Source organism: Engraulis encrasicolus, chromosome 7, assembly GCF_034702125.1.
Source record: "Engraulis encrasicolus isolate BLACKSEA-1 chromosome 7, IST_EnEncr_1.0, whole genome shotgun sequence".
Lineage (NCBI taxonomy): Eukaryota > Metazoa > Chordata > Actinopteri > Clupeiformes > Engraulidae > Engraulis > Engraulis encrasicolus.
Genome location: NC_085863.1, coordinates 39,241,230 through 39,268,881, shown reverse-complemented (window position 1 = coordinate 39,268,881; position 27,652 = coordinate 39,241,230). Strand labels below are relative to the sequence as shown.

The following is a 27,652-nucleotide window of genomic DNA, read 5'->3' as shown; positions in this document are numbered from 1 at the left end:
GTAATTTCTAACATTTCTTTACAAAACAGGTCTCATGTGAAACTGCATAACATTAAAATTATATCGGGGGCCGGATAATGCGGCCTCAAGGGCTCTACATGGCCCTCGAGAAATAGGTTTCCCCTCCCTCGGGCTTACCGTGTCCACTATCCAGGAAGTCTGTGATGATGGCGGCACTGCAGGCGGACCAGGGGCTGGTGCGGTTGATCTGGATCAGCGTCGGGGACATCATGTGGTTGTCCTTCAGCTTCCCAAACACCTCCTCACACGCCTTCACATTGTCATGTGGCATGTTGAAGACATGGCCTGTTATAGAGAGAGAGAGAAAAAGAAGAGGGGAAAGAGGTGTTAATGCATAGATAGATAGATAGATAGATAGATAGATAGATAGATAGATAGATAGATAGATAGATAGATAGATAGATAGATAGATAGATAGATAGATAGATAGATAGATAGATAGATAGATAAGCAGATAGAATGAGAAAGATTTTTTAAAAGACAGATAAGGAGAGACAAAAAAACAGTGCAAAAGGTTAAAATGGAGTTGAGAGACATCAGTAAAAAAGGGAGGAAGGATGAGCCTTTCTCAACTCAATCAGCCAGTGGGTCAGCCAGCTGGCCGGCCACACCTCCATCCACCCCTCCACGTCCCCTCATCTCCACCCGACATCCACCCCACCCAGCGCTCCAAGTCCTGTGAAGCAGAGCGGTAATCAGGGCCGCGGGGCTTGTTTTGTGTGAATCAGGTCAGCCGTCTACCCCCATCGCCATGAGTCAGCGGAGGGGGCCGCTGCCAACTTTCCATTTTGTCTCGTCAGCAGCGGTCGGTCCCCACATGCACAAGGAGAGGAGAGGAGAGGGGAGGAGAGGAGAGGAGAGGAGATGAGAGGAGAGGAGAGGAGAGGAGAGGAGAGGAGAGGAGAGGAGAGGAGAGGGGAGGAGAGGAGAGGAGAGAGGAGGGGAGGAGAGAGGAGGGGAGGAGAGGAGAGGAGAGGAGAGGAGATGAGGACGAGGAGGAGAGGGGAGGGGAGAGGAGAGGAGAGGAGAGGAGTGGAGAGGAGAGGAGAGGAGAGGAGAGGAGATGCAGCTCAGCTCAGAGGTCTGAGGAGGAGGTGCCCGCAGCAGAATCCCCTCGGCCTCTGGTTGCATCCCCTCCTTTGACAACCCCCCCCCCCCAAACCCCCCCCCCCCCCCACACACACACACACACGTACATGAACACACACACACAGCTGTACCGCTTTACTTACCCATCAGTACACACACACACACACACAAACTCTCTCTCTCTCTCTCCTCTCTCTCTTTCTCTCTCTCTCTCTCTCTTTCTCTCTCTCTCTCTCTCTCTCTCTCTCTCTCTCTCTCTCTCTCTCTCTCTCTCTCACACACACACACACACACACACACACACACACACACACACACACACACACACACACACACACACACACACACACACACACACACACACACACACACAACTCTCTGTCTCTCACACACACATGCCCTCCTTGCCTTTGCCTCCTCCTCACGTTAACCAGACCTTATGAGTCAGGCAGGCCTGCTAGTCTTCCCCCTAAATTCCAGTCTTTACTCACTCCAGGGCCTAACCACAGAGCCCTGGTGGGAGAGAGAGCTCCAGGGGGGAGTAGAAGGGGGTGAGAAGGAGGAGGAGGGAGAAGGGAGGAGGAGGGAGGTGGAGGAGGTGGCGGTGGTGGTGCTAGAGGTTTAGGGAGCTATGTGGAGCTCTGTGGAGGGTTGTAATCAAAGGCCTAAGTAAACAACACTGGCCCGGGGTCGGCAGAAACACAGAGGAGGTCGGGTCGCACATGGAAAAGTTCATGCGAGTCTGACTGACTGACTGAAGCTGGCTGGCTGGTTGGCTCCTCAAGGTTCTCAGATCTCAAATCTCAGCAGGGCAAAAGAAAGGAAGAAGGGATTAAAAACAAGATGTGCATTTCTCGAAACCATAGTTGATGACTGCGTTAGCTACTTTGTTGTTTGCAATGCAATTTCCCATTGGCAAACAACCAAGTTGCTAACGGGCGAACAACTATGCTTTTGAGCAATGCACCCAAGGCTCTCTTACCAAGTTCGTGCGCGGTGGTGAAGGCCGAGGGCAGGCCGTCATCCTCGATCACCGAGCAGCTCCTCTTGGGGTCACACATGGTCCCCACGTCGGCCATGCCCAGCGTGTCACAGGTGGACGCCCCACACAGGTCCTGGAACAGACACATTATATTATACTTAGATCCAAAGTGACTTTGTTATTGCAGGGTATTGGTTACAGTTCCTGGAGCTTTGTGGGGGTTAGATGCCTTACTCAAGGGCACTTTAGCCATGGATGGTGTAGGGATACACCTCATTCCTATTGTTCAGGGTGGGATTCGAACATAAATCCCTCTGGTTCAAATACCAATTCCCTAACCATTAGGCTACAGATGTTGATTGAGCTTGAGTGCTATCTATGTGGACTGATCATGAGTCAGTAGCAAGCAATAGACACACTCATGGCATACCTGGCATACAAGAACACACATGACATATTCTATAAAAGCCAAGACTTTTGCACTTTGGTTGTAAAATTGAGATTTTGTGCACCTTTCTAAAAGCCCCAGTTGATTCGAGGGACACTTAACCAGCTCTTCTTTTGAGACACACATGCTGATCGAGCCTCAGTTCTAGCTGTGTGGGCTGACCAAGAGTCAGCTGTAAGCAATAGAGATACATACACGCAATGACCTGACCTTCAAACAATTAAGAGGAGCAATAGCACAGCAATGACCTTGAGTTGAGTTACTCTGTCAACACTGAATGTTGTCGGAATATGTCATGCTAATAAGTCGTTGCGACACAACGAACACACATTTACAAACAAATAGTTTGAGGGCCATTTGCTCAGTTCTGCGTTAAAGAGCTATTAAATTCAACAGCTTGAACAGATTGAAAAAACTCCATTCATCACCCAGGCGCCAAAAAAATGGACACAGACATATATAATTTAAGTGATGACAGAGCCCTTGAAGAGTCACTTTGTGGTACGTTCAAAGGCACAGCCCAGCTAGCCCGGCCAGCCATCCCTCCATCTCAACGTCAAGGAATTCTGGGAAGCATCTCTGGTTTGCCTAAGGGAGAAAAAAGTTGACACAAGACCAGCATCCCAACTGAAAACATCTTGAGGAGGAGAAAAGGTTTTTTGCCATCCAAAAAAGGGAATTTCTGGATTTTTTTCCTTCTTTTTTTCCCAGCACATTTCTCATCCTGGGGAGAGCAATTCCAGATGGCCTGTTAAATGTATTTCTGATTTAGGTGATACATGAGGTAATGCTCCTGCCCCTTGCTTCAAAAATGTTACGTTTTGTAGCAGAGAGTGGCAGAGTTTCCATTTGACCTATATTTTGTTAGCCCCGAAGCTCGACGCTGAACCCCTGGAAATGCTTGTTTAGCTGCCCAATAATAATAAATACTTTCCTGGAGATATTACCATGGGCATAGACTAGAGGACACCATCTATGGCTTGTTGCAAAAAACCCGGCTGCTATCATATTTTGACAGCTTCAGCTGACCCACAGACAAAAGCCATGCGCTGTTTTGGCATTTAGATCTAAAATATAGCCATTAGCACTTATCTGCCTGTGAAAACATCACTTATCAAACGCCTAAACCTCACAAGCCTCTCTGACAAGCTCCACAAAACTGCGGACGGACAGTTGTGTTTCAAAGTCCAAAAAAAAGCCACAAAGTGAAGATCCAAATCAGTGTAACAAATTGTTGTAGACTAATGAGAAATAATCTCCAGATGTTCTTTGTGTGAGAGCAGAGTGCTTATAACAACAAACACACACAGACGGTGACACACATGCTCAGACAGTGTAGCTGAACACGAAAATTAGAAAAAAGTTCCTTGTTCCCAGCAGTGACCAATGTTTCAACGCTGACCTACTTCGAAAGTCAGCAGTTTTTGGGTACATTTGAGGGGACAGATGGAAGGGTCTCCAAGAGTGAACCATAACAAAAAAAAAACGTTTCTTTTTTTTCCTGACCTCTTTTTGGTAAGACAAGCCAAAACACACCACAGCCAAATGCCTTCTTTCTTCTCCAAAAAGCCTGTGCACCATTTGCATTTGTAGACTTCAAGTACGTCAAGAACTGCCGTGCCATAATCTTAGCTCAGTATTCAATATTTGGTCCAAGGCATGGAAAACAAATGGAGGAGAAAGACATTTTGTTTCTACATTTGTAGACCATTCTTCAGAGCCTTGCCCACAAGCACTGTAATGCACATAGTATTTAGATTGAAGATCTGGGGGTCTTAAGTCAGTAACACTTCAAAAAATTACCCATCAACAACTCACAGAGATGACTCTGATGGATCCAAATTGGAGGACATTGCTTTTGGCATAGAGGCAGCGCTCCATATCTGTCCACAGCGGCTTTTAATTTAGCAAAAATAGTAGAAAAATTGTGCCAGAAAATTTGGGTCTGGGCAGGGGTTCGTTTTATCTCCACCTTGATAACATCATATAAAATATACACCAGGCTCAACATAACGCACTTCAGTTTCATATGTGCTGTTGTTCCTTGCAAAAGTTGTGCTTAACATTGGCAGGGACCGCTGCTGCTGACAAGATAAACAAGAATGGAAGAATACCGAACACGGCAGTTGAACATGGGGTCAGACGCATGCACCGGTGTATTGTCAATGTAGCCTTGCTCAGAGATGAGCTACAAAGAGCCACTGAGTCAGGGTTAGGGCTATGCGAACAGGCAGCTCATTTCAACACAGTGGCCCATGTCAACAGAACACTGGTATGGTTACATGAGGTAAAAAAGGGGAAAACATGCCCCCTCTGCAGCCTCCCTATATCAGCTAGCGTGTCATAAAATACTTTTGATTGATTGAGGTCTAACAGTTTTGAAGGCTGGTAAGTGGTCCGCATGTATGGTGTGTTTTGGTTAGTCAGGTTTGCTTTCAAAATATGCCAGCCTAACGACACCCCCGTCCACGACAGAGAAGAATCTATGCCTTGTCAGGTTCTTCTGGATGTGTGCCTGAAGCTAATTATGCCTGACAAAAGCCTATGGCCCAGGCAAATTAATCTCAAAAACGTCCAAAGTCATTCATCCTTGGGTGGGAAAACCTGACCTCACCTATGATGTATTGTTTGATTACATAAAGAGTTTCCTGAATCCACATCACCTACAGGTGTGGCTGGGACTAAGTCACAAACCCAAACCAGGGGAGGAGGGGAGGGGAGGGGGGAAAAAATCCCCTTTCAGCAGCAGGGCTGACCCAGTTGGCTTCCTGTGGTGCAAACATATGATGTTCATTACGCCTCTATGAAATCAGAACTCTTCCATGTGTGCATTGACAAACTGCTTGGTGCTCAGAGAATTCTCGCTCTCTTCTCTTTGTCTCTCTGGGCCTATTATTTTGTTCCTTCCTTCCTTCTTTCTTCTTTTGTTCATTGGTTCTTTGTTCCTGTTAAGTCTTTTAACTCTTATCGCCCCCATGAACACAAACACACACACACACACACACACACACACACACACACACACACACACACACACACACACACACACACACATACACACACACACACACACACACACACACACACACACACACACACACACACACACACACACACACACACACACACACACACACACACACACACACACACACACACACACTCTTCAAACATCCAAAAATCCACCCACCTGACCGTGGGCTAAATTGAACTTTACATGCGAGCACAAAGGGCCTGGGATACATAAACCAAAATCAATCAACCACAGGATGGCAAGCACTCAAAGTCACGTAGAACTCTGCTGACAGCCTTCTAATGGGGTGTATGTAACAAGCACAAGCTCTTCATAGCCCAACCATTAGTCTCTGTCTCAGTGCCTCCCTCGCAGTTAATTGTTTAACTGCAGTACGGCCTGGCCTAATGCCGTGCCATGCAGGTTTTTATTAAGCATTTACAGTTACAACTCCGGATGACGTGGCCTCGGATGGATCACCGCAAGCCTTTTCCACACCATACAGTTTTTCAAAACAGGTACAAAGGAGAAAATGACTTATACCGGGGCCAGCTGCCAGCAAAACGCGCAAACTCTGCCAACGCACCCAAAAGCCTTTTCTTTATTATGTGCTAATCTGGTGCTGCCCATGGACTCCATAAAGGTGTGTGTGTGGGATGAATTGGGGGGGGTGTAAACCTGAACCGCAGATACAGTTGTGTTGTATTGGTTGCCTGCGGTGCAGCAAAGTAAAGCAAAGGAAACGCAGGAGATGACTGACAGCAGGCCTGGACTGGTCATGTGGCGTACAGGGCACTGTCCCGTTGGGCCGACAGTCCTCAGGGTCCAATTCCTGTTGTTACTTCTTGCTTTACTTAGACCTTATGGATAGTTAAGATGGATAAGCCCATCAGCTCATCTTCAATCCAGACAGTGGACTACTGTCTAATCCTGAACCGTTTAAATGGAGCAACCCATTGGTGCATCTTCAATCTAGAGAGTGGTCATGTGAGAGACTGGTCTACGGCAGACCATACTTTGGATGGAGCGGCCCATTGGTCCTGAAATACTAGCAGAGGTGTCAAAAGTAAAAGTAAACGTTAAAAAAGGAAACGCTGTTTCCTTCCAACACTGGGTTCTTGTTAGGTTTTTAGTGTTTTAGTGTTTTTCAGTAACAACAGTCAAGCTGTGTAGAGTAAATAGTGTAAAAGTAATATCATGTGCTAGTGTTGCACTCACACCATGAATTTACTTTTGACTTTTGGCACCTCTGAATGCCAGGGCCCTCCAAGTCCAGCCGTGACTGATATTCTGCCAAGATGAGATACAGGACTTTGCCGCCAGTCCAGCGCATCCAGAGGAGAACGCCTCTGTGGTCAGTCACACTTCACCTACGCCAACTCACATAGTGTGAATGACTTTCCATATGCTCCCCTATCTTCCAGAAGACTGCCTGAGCATGAGCATTTTGTGTGTGAACAGGGGCGTATTTTCTCGTAACATGGAAACACCCAGGGAGTTAGCAGGGACGTTAAAATGCGGAAGACGAGGCATGAGGTAATCCTAATGCATGGGACACATGATCTCGATCTGTGATCTCAATTTTTCTCCCAGAGATCTCTATCAGTGATCATCTCACACACGCATGCACACACACACACGCGCACACACACACATACACACACTTACATCCATAACCTCCCATCACACACACACGCGTGCGCTCACACACACACACACACACACACACACACACACACACACACACACACACACACACACACACACACACACACACACACACACACACACACACACACACACACACACACACACACACACACACACACCACCTCCACCCTTCCCAAATACATCCACATCCAACCCACCCACAAACACACAAAGGACAGTATGGTTAACGTGAGAAGATGAAATGGGAAATGCTCTTGTGCCACAGAGGCCCACGGATGGTTCCAGGCCACGCCACCACCACCACTGCAGCTGCTGCTGTTGCATGATGGGATGGGATGGGATGGAACGTTCTTGCGGTCGGGCGAGGGCAGGTGGGCCAGGGACCTGTGGGATTCGGAAGTCCCTCGCCAGGGATCCAGAGAGAAACCGAGAGAGAGAGAGAGAGAGAGAGAGAGGGGGAGAGAGAGAGAGAGAGGGGGGAGAAAGAGAGAGAGAGAGAGAGAGAGAGAGAGAGAGATCTGCTACTCCGCTGTGCTCTCCTCCAGCTGACTAACCCCTTCAGGAACATCCGTAATGGGAAACAGGCCTCCTCAGGGCTGAAGTGGGGTGGGGGAGTGAGGAGTGGAGGGGAGGGGGTACATACAAGTAGTACTACTTGCTGAGGAGTCAGAGAGGAGAGGGAGAGCTGTGAGAGCTGCGAGAGGGGAAAAGTTAGATCACTCACAGCTGGAGCTGTGTTGCGGAGGAAGATCCCACAGAAACGGGACACTTCCCATTGCTGTTGCACCCCTCCGAGCATTACGCCCAACCACCCCCCCCCCTCTCCTCTCCATGCCGCCAGGCCGGCAGCTCGGGTTATACTATATGCCTGCCCTGCCTGCCCCGCACTGCCTTGCACACTCCTCCGCTTGGATTTCCACACAATTGCACTGTGATTATCAGGCCCGTTAAGGGCCGCTACCCAATACGATCCTTTCCACTACTAACGGATCGTGCAGCAACATTAACGCTATCAGGGGTCACTCATTCATCACTGTTGCAGTGTAATGCACCACAGCACAGGGACTGCTCCCATCTCCACCAAGGCACTGAATATAAATGACATATGAGATTTTTTATTCGACTTCTTATGCTGTCCATCATATTGACTACAGTATATTACTGTTATACTGTATTATATCCTGTATAATGATATACTGTGATACCGTATAACAGTAATCAAGTCAATAGGACATCTAGAGGATTTTCTTTTCTGCAGTTGGTATGCTTCATCTATGATTCAGAAGGAAGATGGAGATGTGTGTTTGTACGTATGCCTGTGTTCCTTGACTGATCTGTGAGACTGATCTCTCCCCATTCTTGCATTTTGTGTCATACTGGATGACCATGATGATTCAGGGAAAGAGAAGCACAAACCCCCAAAAACTATGTTAACTACTGAGGTCCAGGAATGTCAGACTAGACCAGACCATTACTGTTTTATGGGAGTAAGCCTGACTGGAATTTGGGGGAGTGACTTTGGTTATGGCACAAAATTTGCATCCCCCCCTTAGGGGGAATACATATTAACCCCCCGGTGGAATTACTCATTTGGAAAGCCGTGGGTGGGCGGCCGCTGTGGCATGGTTCCAGTGAGAGGAGAGTTGATTAGTAACCACAGGAGTGGGCGCTTGTGCATTAACCATTTTCATACAGAGCCTCTATTACTGTATAAGCTTGCTCTTATCAAAATCGCAATGACTATCTAATCTGTTGCTGATGTTACTATGACGTTATGGCAATATTGTTATGATATCGAGTAGAGAGTGGGGAAAAGTGGACCACTAAGCTTGGGGACACATGTAGTAAACAAGACATTGATAATTAAATGATAACGAGTTATAACACTGAGTTGGATCAACCATCCATCGTGATGCTGAGCATGTGATCTTCAATGAGCAATGAGCAGTACAGTTTCCTTGGTTGGCTGCCCAATAAAGAGGCATACCATCTTGGTAGTTGCTACAGTAACCTATCACAGCTGACCGGTGTGTATAATATATACTGTAGACGGATCAGGTTTTTGCACCACCGGCCAATGTTTTTTTCAAGTAATGGTCTGTTCCCCAGCAAGAGTGTGACCCCCAAACCCACAAAGGTCTCCCCATAATAAGTAACTAAATCATAAAAACAAACTTGCAGCAGTTCCACATGCATCTGCTTCCTTCCAAGGTCCCTGGTCCTCGCCACAAGGAAGGGAGGCTTTTTAGACCAGCAGTTGCACCAGCTGAACGAGGGAGTGATTGATTTAACGGTGAGTGTCTGACAGATGCATTCTTCCCGACGCTGCATGGCTTGTGTGAGGCAGCAGCATCCCGAGGTTATGTTTGACCTATGACCTTTTGCAGGGCACATAAAACAGATCCCTGAACCTGATGCGTCCTGTCACAACCTGCCTGCCCTGATTTGCTGCACATTCGTCAACCTCATGTTCAGCAAAGTCCTCGGGAAAGTCTCAACAAATCTTTGTTTGAATGTTTTGCACACTCTTACTGAACTGCAAGACTGCACTGCCAAAGTATGCATGGAAACAATGGGGAAAAAGATAACACGCAGAAGAGACAAACAACTCGTCCATCATAACGACCAATGCATATGGTCATTACCTGACCATTGAAACACTGCAAATACTTGATTATGGTTTTGTTCACAAAAATCCACCCTTTCCCCCCACCATCCAAGCCCATATCCTTCCCCTCGACAAAAGAGCACCCCCTATTGAGCTGGTCGGATATCGTACCTGCTTGGTGAAAAGGATGGCAGTGTCCCAGTACTCTGGGTGCTTGTCGGTGTTTTTGTTCAGCTTCTTTTGCCAGGTGCAAAAGTTACGCAGCGTCATCGCTGCGTTCCCAGAAACCTTTGGTCCCTTGTCCGCCTCGTTTATCACCATAAACTTCACAACTACGATGCTGATGGAGTTGAGTATGCTGGGGTGCTTGTAAAGCCTGGCTGCAACTGACATCAGGGTCAGCAGGTAATGTTTAAGGTCATCTCCATGGAATTTAGCCATGGATTCGTCGGCAACAACTAGTGTCTCAACATATCTTGGAATCGAGGCAAATCGCTTAGACCTACTCTTCAAAACAGTTTCTGTCATGTTGCGGCTGTTAAGATCCTTCAAGTGTTTGTATTTCTCCAGAGACTGTGTGGCATCCTGGTTCAAGACAGAGTCCACTGCGCACCTGGATGTGGAGTTGCCACCGAGGTTCCCGTTGGTCCGACGCCGAATAACGTGCGCTCTCTCGGGTCTCCAGTAGATTCCCGTGGAGGTTTCATTGATCGCGGGTTTGATGAAATACTCCATTCCGTTGTACCCAAAAGCGCCATGCAAGCCATTGCAAATACTCAGCGCCGCGTAAGAATAGCGCTCAGAGTTGACATCACCGGAATAGAAACACCGGCTCAGCTCTGCGCTCACCACATCACTGCTCGGTGCAATGAAACTTGAATCTGGATGCAAGTCGAGCACAATATCCTGATCAAACGCTCTTATTTGGAATAGAATGTGTTGGGGAAATGCTTCCCTTTCGTTTTTCACAAAATTATTATTTCCTAATTCGGGCTGATCGAGACGCACAGGAAAGCAAAATTCACTCTGCATTGACAGAACAATGTCACAATGAGCTACTAGCAAATTCATGAGAATAACTGTCCTTGCAATAAACATTGTGATGCTGAGTCGAAACAACAGCCCAATATCTGAGAGCAAGTCTTACGGAAATTGCAAAATAAAAAGCAACAGATAACGGAAATAATCCAGACGTTGCAGTCTAAAAAGTTGCTTGCGCTCGTCCTCTCATTGCAGAATCTCCAAGTATACGGTCCATTCCCCTACTCCACCTGTATGTTGTGGCGACGTTGTCCCTCTGTCGACTTTATGCCTGTGCGTCATGTGTAAACATTAAGGGTTTGTAATCAGAGTTTTTGGGGAGGTGCTCGCAGATCTCATTGGGTATGCCTCTCAGGTTAAGGTTAGTTCTGCAACCACTTGTAGCTCTGCAAGCTTCAACATCATCACTCGCGCGTGCTGCAATAAACTCTGCTTCCCTCCCACTTTGCGTGTTCTTGGAGTGCAACAGCATCCACTGCGCAACCCCACACACCGGGCATTGCAATGGCATATACCACCAAAATCATTACGTCTGTATGAATAATTTCATTTTCAACATGCAGAACACAGTTTCAGGGAGGCATCAGTGGGATTATTTATCCCATATGCAAGTGGCCACTTACTCAAGATCAACGCGTAAAGTTTGGAGACCGATGAAAATCGTTTTGGCAAATAGCCTTCTCGATTATATGCAATGTTCTACCAGATAGAGCTCAGTTGGTAAATTGTAAAAATGATAAGATTATCTGGGGGCTGGCCCATTGCCACAAAGTACCAGTGGTTGTAAGAGTAGACAGCGCTGCAAATACATTTCGATCCATTACACCAGTGCCTACACTGAAGCGCGGGGCAGGGCAATGGCCATGCGCATCACCAGACGCACAGACATTAGCCTTGCACTGACAGTACATTTTCCCGTTTCCTTCAGATCTTGCATAGCCGATAGACCTGAGTCGATTGAGTTCTTATTACAGAATAATCAAACTTATAAATGCTCATTCATTCTGGCCATTTCATTGCAGGTGCCTTGACATTTTGACATGAGCTGCCACATTGGTAACATTGATACAGTTGTGAAAGAGATGTTGTTCAAGTGTCATGTAGGTAAGGCAAAGTCATTCCTTTCCTATAACATGCAAATAGTCTACCACATAGCCTAGTACGAAGAATAGTTTCTCTCAGCCCGCCCGGCATCATGAAACGCAACTTGACAGTAATGGGAGCGCGCATGACATCTGGCGGTGGTGGAAAGAATTTGACAAAAGCCATGCAACTAGCGCTCTGAATAAACCTTTTTTTTTCTTTTGTGAAAAATGTGTTTCTGTTATGAAAACATCTAGCTGTGTGTTATCTAGTTACTCTGCTATTTGTAGCCTACATTATTATTTCATTTGCATCTATTTTACTTTAAATGGAACAAATGCACAGTTTGCCGTTTACTACCTCAGTTGATTAAAAATAATATTGCACTGCCACCTGGTGGTTATTGCTATACCTGAGTGAACTGGACAACCACAGACTGCTGCAAAAGACTCTACAGACACTACCCTTTACCCTTTATAATAATAATAATAATAATAATAATAATAATAATAATAATAGGCCTAATAATAATAATAGAAGAAGAAGAAGAAGAAGAGTGTCCTTCATTTTCCTATATGATTAATAGTTTCTCTACTGAATATAATTATAAGGATTATGTTAACATTATATGTTAATATTGTCTTGGAAATCTCAAAGCACCAGCACAAGTGTAAAAAAAACAAACAGGGTTTAATGTATTGTTTTACAGTAAAGGCAGCTCTAGGCTATTGTGTAGTTCCCTTTGTCGATGTTTCCTTTACGCAGATGATGCGCATTGCGCAACGCAGCTGACCTGGGATCTTTCATCCCACACTAGGAGGTCGTCCTAAGTGATTTATAAGGTCTTTAATACAAACGAGTTTGGGGTCAAATGCATTCATGGGGTCACCCTCGTGTAGTCAACTCTTTGGTACAGCAATGAAAATCTATGCAATCTGTTGACCTGCATGGTGCCATAAAGTCCGGCAGGTGACGATCTATGTCCAGCTGCGGTTTTGGTTTGGTTCTATTCGATTGTGTGGTTCGACCTGGCAGACGCCCGTATAAGATGTATCACAAAAGTTATGCCGCTACTTTCTAGTCCAGCGTTTACACGAAGCACTCTGGGCAGTCGACATGCTTGAGCCGCCAAACATACCTCGGGTAACTTAGCGCATTCCACAAACGCGCTGCGTGCTGACTTAGTTAATAATAGTCCGTATGTCAAAGTGGAGCTATTGAAAGGGAGGGGGCGTGTCAGGACGTTCCCATTGGATCCAGCGCTGATCCCGAAGTTGTTGAGGTTTTTCATGAGGCATGAGGGGGAGGAGAGAGTAAAGTTCTGATGGATATCAAAAATAAACCGCGTATGTTTTAAGAAGGGCAAGACTGTATAAATACCGCAGCCACGACCAGCCATCGCAAATACTGTGGGCTGTAAGGGTGGACTTTAGGTTCCAACTTTCCTTTGACTTAACTGCTACAGCCTCTCTTTGAAACTTTGTTGCAATTCTTCTAACAGTTAAGAATACTCATATTTTTGTTGGAGTAGTAAGTACTAGTCTACTTACAAACCGAAACTGTTCATTCCCAAATACGCAGCCCTTGTGTAGTCCTAGAGACTACATATTACCCAGACCGGATTTATTTTCCGTATAAGGTTTTGAAGTGCTTTTCAGCTGAAGCAGTGTACCTATTATAAATAATAACATGGGCTGTTATTTGCATATAGTCGTCTTCGCGTTATCGTTATCTCGTGTTGCGCTTGGAGAGGTGGTGGAGTCGGAAGAGATTATACCTGTCAGACTGAATATCAGAAATACTGATCAACGTTGGACTTCTTCTGGACGGAGTGTGGAACGGATTAGCTTATTATTAAACGCATTTGGTCACAAATTCACTCTTCTTTTAACTCCGGACAGTAACTTTGTAGCACCAACATTAGATATCCAACGCGTCAACTCAAAGCATCTTTCTGCCCTGCTAAATGGCACCAACCCAGAGAAGATTTTCGAAGCTGACACCGATTCTGTGGAGACGGGACAGGACTTTATTGGTTGTTTTTACTCGGGAACCGTTAACAACAACCAAGAATCTGTGGTGGCCGTGAGTTTGTGCCATGGTATCCAAGGATCATTTGTGACTAATGGTGATGAATACTTCATTCAACCCAAGCAGCATGGTGATGATACCAACCAAGGGACTCTAACGCAGGTGCACATCATCAAAAGGAGAGTTTTCCCCGTCGCAACACACGTTTTAAAAGCCGTGTTTGACCAAACTGGAGATGCTATACCGCCTATATCACACAGGTACACTTCGCCTCAGGGAGACATGGATGCCAAGACCATTCAACGACAGAAACGTTTTGTATCGTCTGCCAGGTACATCGAAACCCTTGTGGTAGCTGACTCGACTATGACGAGTTTCTACGGGGATGAAATCAAGGTAGGCCTAAATGACAAGCGTGTCTTCTGAGGCATATCAGCTTTTGTTGACACGAACGACAGTTGAAACCATTCTACAAAATGACAAGAGATGCCGAATAAAGCTTGTGCGCCTGCTAATGTGACTCATACTGCGTTCAAAGTGGTCCTGCCTAACAAACCTGGATGTTGAATTTAATTTGATTTTTTTGGCCATCCTTTGCCATAGCCTACACAAATTGGTGACACTTCATTGGCGACAGCGATTGGAGTGATATCACTCCAAGCACTCCAACCTGCCTGTCATATAAAGTTATTAATTATAGCCTAATATTTAATAATAAGCTGATCGTCGTGACAAAAACATATGACCAAATATCACAGACACACCAAAATATTCATCCAAGTGTTCTTTTCACATTAGGCTATTTGAATTGCGTCCAGTATTAGTTCAGTGTCATTACCATATAGTACAGTAGTTTCCACTACCACAACTTTCCGAGAAACAATTAATTTCAGAGAGAGAGAGAGAGAGAGAGAGAGAGGATGTGTGGGAGGAGGCGGAGCGGGAACGGAGCCGAGAAATTCAAGCCTTGAAGCTGACTAGTTGAGTGCAATATCTCCGTTCTGACGCGCATTCTGAACTGTGGCTGAGGTAAGGGCACCTTGCGCAGCGCCAGACGGCATGTTTCTAAAAGGTCCCATGAAGACAGCCAAAGTACTTGACTGCTCTTAGTGTAAACACTTCACATAAACATTTAACCTTTCTTCTCTATTAATGCTCTTCATTGCATAAACAGAGCTTTGTCGTTGTTCTGGTCTGTGAAAGAGGAGTAGACTTCAGGCAAACAAGCCCAATTCTCTCAATTCCTCTCAATTTTTGTGGTGCCACGGATTCTGTTAGGAATCTATGAATATTGCTTGCAGGTGTATTCCTCAAGACCATATTGAATCCATCCCCAAACTCACAACAAACAATAGTAACTGAATATATTGCCTGTGACTTTTTCGTGCTGCCATTGTAATGACTTGCTCAAGGGAAGTACTCTTGAAATCTTACCATTCTCATGAAACCTTTAAATATATACCTGGCTGGAGCAAGTGCCTCTATTTTTTCTAAGGCATTTAATGGACAGAAACTTAACAAAGTGCATATAAGGTCATACTTATGTGATTTAAGTGGTTTCTCGTGGGGTTTTTTTTCATGAATGAGCAGTCTGTGCATACACATAGTGTTTGTCTATTTAAGGGCCCCCAGTTGCTTCTTTGGAGACATGAAATAGACCCGCTGGCACCAAAGCCAAGTGAAGTGTGAGTTAGCACCATCTGGAAATGCAGAGATGCCAAGACCAGTTTGTTTTCAAGTGCCTTCTACTCATTTTATTGATGGAAAGAAAAACCCAGGCTTGGTTGTTAGCGTCACCTTTAAGTCTTGGATGGGACTGAGAATTGTAGATCACTGTTTGCTATAAACAAAGAATTGTCCTAAAGTAGTTCCACCACACACACATGTATTTATTCGACTCTGGACTGTCCTCAGCGTATCCACACGTGCTGCATGGACAGTTGTAAATAGCCCCTCTCAATTTGATTGATGAGTGAAGGTCTTGGCTAAATATGATGAATATTCCACCTGTACTCGGTGCGTACACACACTCTCTGGAGGACAGTATGTTTTTGCTTGTTAAACGGTATGTGTGTTTTTGTTTCAACTCTGTGCCTATCCTTCCCAAAGTGCCTTTCCATACCTACGCCAAGCCAATGCTTTCACGTTAGAACATGACATGACGGATAAAGTCTGTTTTTTTTTGTCTGGGCTAATGGAAACATATTATCTATTTTTTCTGTCCATCAGAGAACTTTGTTCCCCTTAAGTTTAGGTCACTCGCACAACATAGTCTAGATTCTGTGTCAAAGTAAATGGCTTAGCTGTTGACACATCTAACCAAGACTATACACCAAATAAGCAATTGTCCATGTACCAAAAGCTGTTGACTAGCAGCAGTCCTCTCAAGCCTGGAAAGTCTCAACGCCGCCAGTGGTGATCACAGCCTTGAGTCTGTGTGAGTGTGTGTGGCCCAGGCTTGTTGCATCATCCCCAGACAGCTGTAGTATGCCATTTCCTGACCAACATGGATCCACATCATCTTCTAATCACAATGTTAGAAGTCTGCACACCAAATCTCAGGAGTTTTAGTGTGTGAAACCTCTATTTTGGCACATTTGATATATTGTAAGCTTTTGTTTGTACAGCACCTGGCCGCAGAGAGGTTGGATGTGTGCATACATGTACCTTGGTAGACCATAATGTGCACCATTCCACCACTGTAACATTTTTGTTGAACGTTACTGTTACTTTTTGTTGAAAAACCTTTACTACCCTACTACTACTCTACCACCCTGCAACAACATTACACAAGAGTCTTAAGTAAGACATAACAAATTGGTCATTGCCACTCTGGTAACAACATGCTTATAAGAGGAAACATAGCCTCATAATGTATCCCACTCTGCAAGTGGAACGATACATAGTTGTAAAGATTTTACTACCGGTTCTACTTCTACACTACACAGTGCCTTCAGTAATGCATTAAGACTTGGTCCTTGCCATTCTGGTAACAGATAATTCATAACAGGGGCCATGCCTTAAAGGGTTAACGACCTCATCGTCATCTTTCTTTCCCTTTCGCTTTTCGCAGCACTACCTTTAGTAAGACAACTTTAGCAAGATAACAAATTGGTCATTGCCATTCTGGTAAGAAGCTTACATCAACACGTGCCTTAAGAGTTTGTCACCATTTCCCTTGTCTTGGCCATTGCCATTCTAGTAACAAGTATGGTGCCACCATTTTCCTTCTCTGTTTTCCGCAGCACTACCTGCTGACCATCATGGCGATGGCGGCCCAGATCTACAGCCACCCGAGCCTGAAGAACGCTGTGAGCCTGGTGGTGGTGCGCATGCTGCTGGTGGAGGACGAGGCCGAGGGGCCCGACGTCTCGCGCAACGGCGGCGTCTCCCTGCGCAACTTCTGCAACTGGCAGCAGCTGTTCAACCCCGCCAGCCAGAGGCACCCGCAGCACTACGACACCGCCATCCTCTTCACACGAATGGTAGGTACATCTGTATGTCTTTTGGTTTGTTTCCTCTGTGCTCCTTAAGCCTTGTCTGATTTGTTTGTTCCTTGTAGATCACACCTTCATGTCGAGTCATAAAATGTATCACCTGTAGAAACAATAAAGGCTAATCCAATCTAGTCAAATCTGTCACTGCATTGTGGGTTGGGTTTGGTTGTGGAAAAATATACAGAGGAAATGGATATAGAGCACTACCATGACATCACCGCCCTCTTCACCCGAATGGTAGACACTGCACATCTGCTGCAGTAACTGTTGAGTTGTGATGGTTGTGAATGGGGAAGGCATCTTAGAAATGGGTAGAGAGCACTACGACACTGCTATCCTCTTTACCCCAATGATACAAATACATCTGTTGATTGCAGTGCGGGCTGGGCAGTGATTGGGATGTGGTTTTGGGGGGAAACAGGCATCTGGGAAATGGGTGCAGAGCACTTTGCCACTACGCCACTACGCCACCGCCATCCTCATGACCCACATGGTAGATACATCTGATAGTGTAGGTTGGGTTGGGTTGCGATGGTTGTGCATGTGCATGGGGAAATATAATGCACAGGCATCTGGGAAATCGGTTGGGTTTCGATGGTAGTGCATGGGGAAGGCACCTTAGAAATGGAGCATTATACCACCACCATCCTCTTCGCCCAAATGGTGTACAGCACATCTGTTAAGTGCTATGTGGACTGGGTTTGGTTGCGATGGTTGTGGGTGCATGGGGAAACACAGTATACCGGGCATGGGGGAAATGGGTTGGGTTGCGATAGTTGTGCATGTGGAAATATACATGTAGAGGGGATACGGGATAGACAGCTCTATGAGGCTGCCACCCTCGACACCAGAACGGTACAGAGACAGCTGTTCACTGCCGTGTGGGTTTGCGATGGTTGTGGAGAATATGGGCATCCACTAAAGGGAAATGGGGCAGACAGCAATGCCACAGCATGACACCATCATCCCCTCCACCAGAATGGTACAGATACAGCTGTTAATGGCAGTGTGGTTTGGGGTTGCAATGGTTGTGCATGGAGAAATGTACCATACAGGCATTTCGGAAATGGGTGGACTGGCAAGCCACGGTATGACACCCACTGTCCCCTTCACCAGAATAGAATATACTACACACTACAGTGTGGGACCCACACTGTTGGACCCACATCGTGTGTTGACAATGGCCTGGGGGGAAATGTACAGGCATCTCGGGGAAATGGGTAGCCACAGTATGTGACACCACCATCCTCTTCACCAGAATGCTACATACTTCATCTGTTAATTGCAGAGTGGGTTGCGATACACAATGCCTGTGGGGAAATATACAGCCATCGAGGGGAAATGGGTAGACAGCAAGACCACAGTATGACATGACCACCATCCTCTTCGCCAGAGTGGTACTGCATCTGTTAATTTGCTGTGTGGGGTTGTGTGTTGTGATGGCTTGTGGGGGGAAATATACAGGCATCGAGTGGGGAAATGGCTTGACATCCCACACTATGACAGCTTTTTGTTTGGATAGGTTTGTGGTATGGGATGATTTTCCATGCAGTGGGGAAGAGGAGAGATGCATGTTTGGCTAGCAGCGTGAAAGGGCGTCGTGAAAAAAAAAGCCTTGAAGGAACACAGCTCACTGGAAATCTTGAGCTAGAAATACAACTCTCATATGTGTACACCGAGACCTCCACTAAGTGGATTACATGCAAACAAAAACACATACCGTATATGGAAAAGAGAATGACCGGGAAAAAAGTTAGTTGCTTTTTCCAGCTTCGCTCATGCATTACCTCACTGTACTCCATATAGTATCGATGTGTGTGTGCGTGCGTGCGTGTGTGCATGTGTGTGTGTGTGTGTGTGTGCGTGCACGCATTTAGGACTGATATTGCTGCTTGGTGGTCCTTACAGTCGTTATTTGAGTGCAGTCTAGATAGCCATGTAAAGGGTTGCTGCAGAGTCTTGGACTGGACAGTGTAGATATCTGAGAGTTAAATTTCCTCCCCTCTCTCTTTAAGTCTACAGTCTGCCTTGTATTTGCTTCATTTTATGATGGAAACACTGACAAATATGTTTTGCTGGCAAGAGCTTGCGCGGGAGAGAAAAAAAAACGCAGTCTGTCTGTCTGGAACAAATGGAGCGATGTCTGGATATCAGTGTTCCCCCTCTCCTCTCCTCTCCTCTCCTCTCCTCTCCTCTCCTCTCCTCTCCTCTCTCTCGCTCTCTCCCGCTCTCTTCCTCTTCCTCCCTCGCTCGCTCTCTCTCTCTCTCTGCTTCACACATTCTCTCTCTCTTGCTCTCACCTCCAGGATATTTGCGGAACCCAGTGTGACACCCTTGGTGTAGCAGACGTCGGCACCATGTGTGACCCGAAAAGAAGCTGCTCGGTGATCGAGGACAATGGCCTTCAGGCAGCCTTCACAGTGGCCCACGAGCTCGGTATGTGTGCCCCCGCGAGCCAGAGCCAGCCAGCGCCCTCCGTCAGGATCCATGACAGCTCCAGCTCTCCTGCCTGTGTGCCTGTGTGCCTGTGTGCCTGTTGTCTGCCAGAGGGATCTAATTTAGGCCCTCCCTCGCTTGCTCACAAACTGTGCATCCAACACACAGGCACGCACGCACGTGCACACACACACACACACACACACACACACACACACACACACACACACACACACACACACACACACACACACACACACACACACACACACACACACACACACACACACACACACAAGGCATGCCTAATTCTGTGTTCAGAGTTATCTCCAAATCTGCATTCAGGCGCGGAATGGGTTGTCGTCACTTTGACACGCGCAGACAGACAGACAGATCAAGTGAGGACTTTGTTGAGTGATCTAAACAAAATTGAACAAACAGGCCGTCGGAAGAATGACGCTGTGTAAACAGGGAGTTACATCAGCGTCAACATAGCAGGACGGCGCTGAGATAAAACAGGATACATCAGTGTAAATAAATCCGGGATCATGTACTGTTAGACTAAGCAAGCACACGGCACACGCGCGAGGCAGGGAGGGAAGGAGCGAGCAGCTGTTCCTGGAGAGTCACTCTTTAGGACAATTTGACGTTATGTCTAGAAGAGCCGTCGCATCAGCGGCACACTCCCTTACTGTACACTTAAATAAGAGTCCGAAAGAGACCAGAATACCCTCTGGTGAGTCACTCATTAGGGCCTTTAGTAGGTAGCTCTGTGAGATATATAGAGCCGCACATGGCAGGCTGAAATGAAGTGGTTGTGGAAAAAGGGAAGGGTTGTTACACTCATGAGGGTATTAACTCTCTCTCTCCTTCTCTCCATCCCTCCCTTCCTCCCTCTCTCTCTCTCTCTCTCGCCTCCCTATCTCTATCGTTCCCTCTCCATCCTCCCTTCCTTTCTCCCTCTCTCTCCCCTCCCTATCTCTATCTTTCCCTCTCGCTCTCTCTTTCTCTCTCTCTCTCTCTCTCTTCTCTCTCTCTCTCCTTTTCCCCTCTCTCGGCCTCTCTCGCTCCCCTACTCTCTGCATTCTAAGGGCACGTGCTCAGCATGCCGCATGACGATTCCAGGAACTGTGAGAAGTGGTTTGGGCAGCTGGACGGACACCACATGATGGCACCAAAGTTTGTCCACCTCAACAAGACTTTCCCATGGTCACCTTGCAGCGCTCAATACATCACCGAATTCTTTGACAATGGCCATGGTAAGCACCAGGGGTTTCACCGTGTCAACACTTATACAGTGCGTTACCTTGGCAGTCTATATTTTGCTGTTGAAGGCCAGTAGATACACATGTGACTCCGAAAATAGGGTTGTCATATGGGATTTGTTTTGGTCCTTGTGAGTGAGGGTGTGTCTTCTATTGGCAAATAGTTTTCCTTTGGTTAACATGGGGTTTTCAGCTTTCATATGGTTTTGGCATTATGGGCAAAATATTTCCACAAGGTCTAAAAGGAAAAAAATGTCCTTAACTGTCAACATTTTTGAAGCTTGCGTCCTAGAGTGACAGTCTGTCATCATATGTAGTAAATGGAATCATGCCACATACCATGCCCAGTGTCATTTGGCCACAGCCGTTAGAAGTCTCTATTTAATGTGGGTCACCATTTTTTTTATTTTCTTAGCCTTGCATTTTTCTCTTTCTCCCTCTTTTTTCATTTTTTCTTACAATACAGTGTCTGCCTTAACTCACTCTCTCACCACTAATAAGGGGGTTCAAAGCCACACTATAATTTTGCTGAGAGTGTCAAAACTAACAACCATTGCAAAGTAAACTGCTCAGTCCCACCGCAGCACTTTTCCTCCCCGCTCAGTTGGGTCAGCGGGAATGCGAGTGCGAGCCATCAGGTGGAGAGAAGAGAAATGCCTCCGATTGTGTCGGGGAAAAGCATTCCAGGTTCACTGCCACCACCAAAGCAGAGCCCCAATTTCTATGTCTCTTAAAGGAGTACGACCAGATTCCACAAGCTTCCACCATGCCTTTGAGCGCTGAAAAAGAGGGGAAGGCAGAGATAGATTCACATAGCAGCAGAGAAGCAGACGTATTTCCCTCACTTGCTGATTTGTATCGTCGATATTTCAGTCTACACTCTGGCCTACGCTCTCTCTCTCTCTCTCTCACTCTCTCTCTTCTCTGACTCATCTCCTATGAGTCACGCATTCCACACTTTAACAACTGTTTTCCTTCACAGCGAAAATCGAGTGTGGCCAAGCACATGTTGTCTTTAACCAGACTTGAAATTTGCCACAGGTACATAGTGAACTAGTTGTACGACCGACGGATGGATGAATCGCTGCTATGACTTTGTCAATATTCCTGAGCACTGGGGAGTCTGCTTCTGGTAGTTCAAAGTAAAAGATATACATCAGAGAGGGCAAAAACGTACATCATCACAGCAGCACTATGTGTGTTATATCACAGCCGTGGGGGATCCTCTGCTGTCTAGTCATGAAGGACATTTGTTCCATCTGCTGGCTCTAATTGGCCGTAAGATACACTTCAACACACCAATAAAGGTTTCGTGTTAAATTGTGTTTCTAACGTCATAGTATGGAGCTGTTACACAGTTTACTAGTGGGGCAACAGATGGTTCTCTTTTTGTTTTTGCTTCAATCTTTCAACAACTAATTGCCTTGAGTGTATACATGTAAGCCCCATATTCCATATGAGTATCATCATCACCACACACACACACACACACACACACACACACACACACACACACACACACACACACACACACACACACACACACACACACACAGAATATCACCATTACTCTGCCTGAAGGCTTGTTTGTATCAACATAACTTATGTGTCTCTGTCTGTGTGTCCTGTGTGTCTGTGTCTCCGCTGCACGTGTCTCCTCAGGTGACTGTTTGCTGGATCCGCCAGAGCAGACAATCCCCTTGCCGGCAGAGCCCCCGGGCCATGTGTACAGTCTGGACCGCCAGTGTCAGCAGGTCTTTGGCGAGGACTTTGGCCACTGCCCAGACGCCCAAGAGGTCTGCACGCAGCTGTGGTGCCGGGAGGAGGGTCAGATGCAGTGCACCACCCGCAACGGCAGCCTCCCCTGGGCCGACGGCACGCCGTGCCGGGAGGCCGGACTCTGCCTGCGCGGCGCCTGCGTCAACAGCACAGAGGAAAGGCTAGAGGTAGGTGCATATGTGCAGTGTTTGAATGCATGGGCTGCTAGACACCCTCGCTTCCTTTAGTATCAATAAAGCAACTCTCTCTTTGTAGGAAATCTTGTTTAATTCAACACTTAGAGAGTTGATTTAACATCTACAAGATTTTATTTGGTCCAAAAAATACTCTCTAAGTGCAGAAGTAACACTGTAGAGGAAAGACTGCAGGTAGGTTTTCACTTATATCAAGGGAACTTGGTTCAGTACCATACAAGCTTTTTAATCATTCCATCAGAAAATAAAGGGCCAATCATGATGTTGCCCAGCAACATTGCTCAAAAAGATGTGCTGTGCATTATTACCTTTGGAGAGTTGAGTTATCATCTAGAGTGCATTTGGTCCCAGAGTGTACTCTCTAGGTGTTGAACTAACACTGCAGATTTTAACCGTGTAATCTACTCTAGATGCCTAAGGATTTTTGCATGTCATCCCCCTGGCTCATATAAACTGCCTGAGTCACCGGCTGATGTGATTTATCATAGTTCATACCTGTCAGAGCAAACACATCCCAGAAGTGATCCCCTCAAAATAAAAGTTTTGTTGAGATTTATCGCCTGCAAGCCTTTAAACACCACTCGCCCACCCTGCTCATGCCATACACTACAGTCACTCTCAACCTTTTCTCTGTGCCCGTTACAACAATCCTGTGCTTGCCCTGACAGATTTTTTGCATCGCTGTTGTTTTGAAGAGCTAAAGAGCGTCCTTCCGCCAGACAGTCTATTGACATTTTCATTTTCTGACATAACACAACCGCCTCCCCTCTCCCTCTCCCTCTTCCTCTCCCTCTCTCCTGCAACCCACCCACTCTCCTATGTGCCTTCATGCCGTCTCCCCGCTGGGCACCTTAATACAATTTATCTACTTTCAATTCGGGGCCCCCAGATGCCAGACAGACCGCAGCTGGTTTGCGAGTACATTTGGAAGACTTTCTTTTTATATAAAGGCGGAATTTGTTTTTTTGGGGGGAGCCATTTTTAAAACTAAGTCACATTGTATTCGAGTGAAGCACCCCCCCCCCCCCCTTTAAAAAGTGCGAGATTATATTTGGTGCAGCCCATTAAAAACAAGCTTGTGATCCCAGACGACTTGGCTGTCAGAAGGCCTATCACGGCCAACTCGTAAAAAAGCCCCTCAGAAAAGAAATGTGTTATTTCTGCACATGCCTTGAGCACCAGGCCTCGAGGAGACAGAAGGTTATAGCACAGAGACCGTGACGCGCGTGTCAAAGACCAGAGGTGGAAACATGCGAGCACTATCATAGGAGTGTAGGCCAGTGTAGTGTTACTTAGTATGCTTTTTTGTTTCAGTTTCAGTTTCAGACAGGCACACATATGCACACACTTTGACTAAGTTCAATTATGTATCGGATTGGGCAGTATAGTATGTAGCATACTTTTGATAACAGTTTCAGACAGGATGATGGACAGATACACACACACATTGACTAATTAGTCGGTTCATTTATGGATTGGTTTGGTTGGTTTCATTAGATGGGTTGAGTGATTGGCATGTGGGTGGGTTAGCTGACAGCTTGTCAAATTTCGAGGATCTGCTGCACTGTCTCTAACAAGCCACACGTGTAGACCGAGCTATCCTGATGAGTCCTCTCTCCCTCCCTCTTTCTCTCTCTATCTCTCTGTCTTTCTATCTCTTTCTCTGTCTTTGTGTCTCTCTCTCGCCTTCTTTCTGTTTCCTCTCTCTCCAACTCTCTCTCTCTCTCTCGTGCACTCTCTCTCACCCTCTTTCTCTCTCTCACCCTCTTTCTCTCTCTCACCCTCTTTCTGTCTGTCTCTCTCTCTCTCTCTCTCTCTCTCTCTCTCACCCTCTTTCTCTCTCTCTCTCTCTCTCACCCTCTTTCTCTCTCTCTCTTTCTCTCTCTCTCTCCTGTCTGGTTTGCCTGTGCAGGTGCCGGTGGATGGAGGCTGGGGCGAGTGGGGCGTGTGGGGTCCCTGCTCCCGTAGCTGTGGCGGTGGGGTGCAGTTCTCCCGGCGCGAGTGCACTGATCCAGAGCCTCAGCACGGAGGGGCCTACTGCATGGGCCAGAGAGTCAAATACCAATCCTGCAATATCCAGACCTGCCAGGGGGAGAACGGTAACTTTTTCCACTCACTTTCCCCTTCCCTTCCCCTCCTCTTCCCTACCCTCCCTTCCACTTTGACAATGGAATTTAATAAGACTCGTTTATTCACGAGAGAGGTCTGTAATTTAGCAGAAGCGTTGACACAAAATACTGCTACTCTTGGACGAAAAAAGCGGGTAGTCAGGAGGGTGAAATGGGGGGAGAGCTGGAGGCAATTGCATTTTTTCCTTAAAATCTACCACCTGCACTGTTAAACATCTCTGACACAGACAAACAGCTCTGACCACTGGGCTACTGGCATGTGTGTGAAAGAAAGGGAGGGGGAAATGGAATTAAAATCTTTCTCTGTTTCACTTCACAGGGAAAAGTTTCAGGGAGGAACAGTGCGAGAGGTATAACACCAACCGGTATTTGGACGTGCACGGGAACATCAAGCAGTGGATTCCAAAATATGCTGGCGTCTCCCCGCGCGACAGATGTAAGCTCTTCTGCAGAACCAAGGGGAGCAGCGAATTCAAAGTCTTCGAAGCAAAGGTACTCCCTATAGTCAACATCTGAATATTTCCAACTTTTTTATGCCGTCTCGGCTCCATTCCTGTCCATGCTGCCTCCACACTTGTCTACAGTCCAATTTTCTACACAGTAGTTGCTACTGGGGATACATGATCTCTTTCTTTGTTTTCTCTTGCTGGCGGCTTAGGTCATCGATGGCACCACGTGTGGTCCAGACACCACATCCATCTGTGTCCAGGGCCAGTGCATCAAGGCTGGCTGTGACCAGCTCATTGGCTCCAATCAGAGGTTTGACAAGTGCGGCGTCTGCGGTGGTGATAGTTCCACCTGCCGAAAAATCTCTGGATCGCTGAATAAAGCTACGTAAGTGCTAAGTGCGAAACCACATAACACAAGTGTTAACCATAGTATTACATCGCGTCTACATACTGTCAATTAAATGAGTGCATAGCATACAGAGTTTTATGGACATATTGCCAGGCAACAGACAACATAATATATTAAGGTCAAGGTTTCTAGTTCTCCAATAAATTAATGCACACAGACTTTGTGAGTATACTAAACATAATGCCATGCTTAACTCAATATCTGAAGCTGAAGGTCTCTTTTATTTCTCTCCAGGTTCGGCTACAACGACATCGTCACCATACCCGCCGGTGCCACCAACATCGACATCAAGCAGCGCAGCCACCGCGGCATCAAGCACGACGGCAACTACCTGGCCATGAAGCGCGGCGACGGCCAGTACATCCTGAACGGCAACTTCTCCGTGTCCACGGCGGAGCAATTCATCCCTGTGCCGGGGGCCACGCTGCGCTACAGTGGCTCCTCCACCACACTGGAGAGGATCCTGAGCTTCCAGAAGCTGCAGCTGGCCGTCACGGCACAGGTCCTGTCCACGGCGGGCGACGAGTCCCCTCCCCGGATCAAGTACACCTTCTTCCTCCCCAGGGACGTCCCCTTCGCCAAGCCCAGCGGTGGCATGGATCGGGTGTCGCCGCATGCCCTGCTGCCATTCGGGGGCGATGAGTGGGTGCTGGGCGAGTGGTCCGAGTGCTCCAAGACCTGCGGCTCCGGCTGGTCCCGACGGAGCGTGGAGTGCAAGGACGGGGCCGGATCGCCGTCCTACTTCTGCGACATGGACCTGCGACCTGCGGACATCCGGCCCTGCGGTGACTTGCCGTGCCCCGTGTGGCAGATGGGCCCGTGGTCAGCCTGCTCGCGGACGTGCGGGCCCGGGGAGCGCCGCCGAAGCGTCCTCTGCTTGGACTATACCGGCAAGCCGGTGGAGCCGGAGAAGTGTAACCAGGACAAGAGGCCCCAGGCCGTGTCAGGAGAGTGCTTCTACCAGGACTGCTGAGGCCGCATGTGGGACTATGTGTGTGTGTGCAATTATGAGTGTGCTAGAGTGCGAGAGGGAGAGAAGGAGAGATAGAGTGGATTGGTGTGTCAAATAGCTAATAACAGTGAGCGACTATTTCTCCTCTCCTTCCAACTTCCTGACTGCGCTGTACAGATGAGCAGGGAAAGCATAGCATAGAAAAGGAATGGAGAGATTACTTTGCAAAAGAAGTAACTAGTGCCTCCATTCTGATTCTAAAACATGTTCCCTATACCACAGATTAACTTAACTTCATGTTGGTGTCCATTTTCTTTGATGTCGCCTTGTTATTATAACCACTATTGAAGTTTTTTTCCCTCCCCTGGCGATCTACCTCAAATGATAATAACAGTTTAATACTCTTTTGAATGCTTGTTGGTAGAAAATACTGTCTATATTTATCATTACATCAAAAAGAGCATAAACATATAAACACACAAACAAACAAAAAATCCTGCTGAGACTCCAGTGGTCTGGTTGAGTATCTCTGACACATAAATATGTTATTTTGGG

General features: G+C 46.7%; 2 protein-coding genes across 2 annotated transcripts in view; one reads left to right on the top strand and one right to left on the bottom strand.

Moving 5' to 3' along the window:
- adamts15a (ADAM metallopeptidase with thrombospondin type 1 motif, 15a) overlaps positions 1 to 11,267 on the bottom strand; it is a 24,885-nt gene extending 13,618 nt beyond the window's left edge. The window contains exons 1-3 of the mRNA XM_063203500.1: positions 10,004 to 11,267; positions 2,093 to 2,225; positions 139 to 306 (exon numbers count right to left, since the gene is read on the bottom strand). Coding sequence (XP_063059570.1) covers positions 139 to 306; positions 2,093 to 2,225; positions 10,004 to 10,930 — 1,228 coding nt within the window. The 5' untranslated portion in view covers positions 10,931 to 11,267. The remainder of the gene's footprint in view (positions 1 to 138; positions 307 to 2,092; positions 2,226 to 10,003) is intronic.
- Positions 11,268 to 13,279: 2,012 nt separating this feature from the next.
- adamts8a (ADAM metallopeptidase with thrombospondin type 1 motif, 8a) lies at positions 13,280 to 27,293 on the top strand. The gene is made up of 9 exons (XM_063203499.1): positions 13,280 to 14,383; positions 17,233 to 17,472; positions 19,791 to 19,920; positions 21,012 to 21,179; positions 22,848 to 23,131; positions 25,071 to 25,257; positions 25,607 to 25,779; positions 25,946 to 26,121; positions 26,380 to 27,293. Exons 1-9 carry the CDS (start codon positions 13,646 to 13,648, stop codon positions 27,116 to 27,118), a joined length of 2,835 nt encoding a protein of 944 aa, XP_063059569.1. The 5' UTR covers positions 13,280 to 13,645; the 3' UTR covers positions 27,119 to 27,293.
- Positions 27,294 to 27,652: the final 359 nt, after the last annotated feature.

What these genes read in the sequence shown, in the direction of transcription:
- adamts8a (XM_063203499.1), top strand. Translation starts at nt 13,646, where the DNA reads ATGGGCTGTTATTTGCATATAGTCGTCTTCGCGTTATCGTTATCTCGT. An exon ending in CACAGTGGCCCACGAGCTCG is followed by an intron (nt 19,921 to 21,011) that starts GTATGTGTGCCC and finishes CTGCATTCTAAG; the next exon opens with GGCACGTGCTCAGCATGCCG. An exon ending in GACCTGCCAGGGGGAGAACG is followed by an intron (nt 25,258 to 25,606) that starts GTAACTTTTTCC and finishes TTCACTTCACAG; the next exon opens with GGAAAAGTTTCAGGGAGGAA.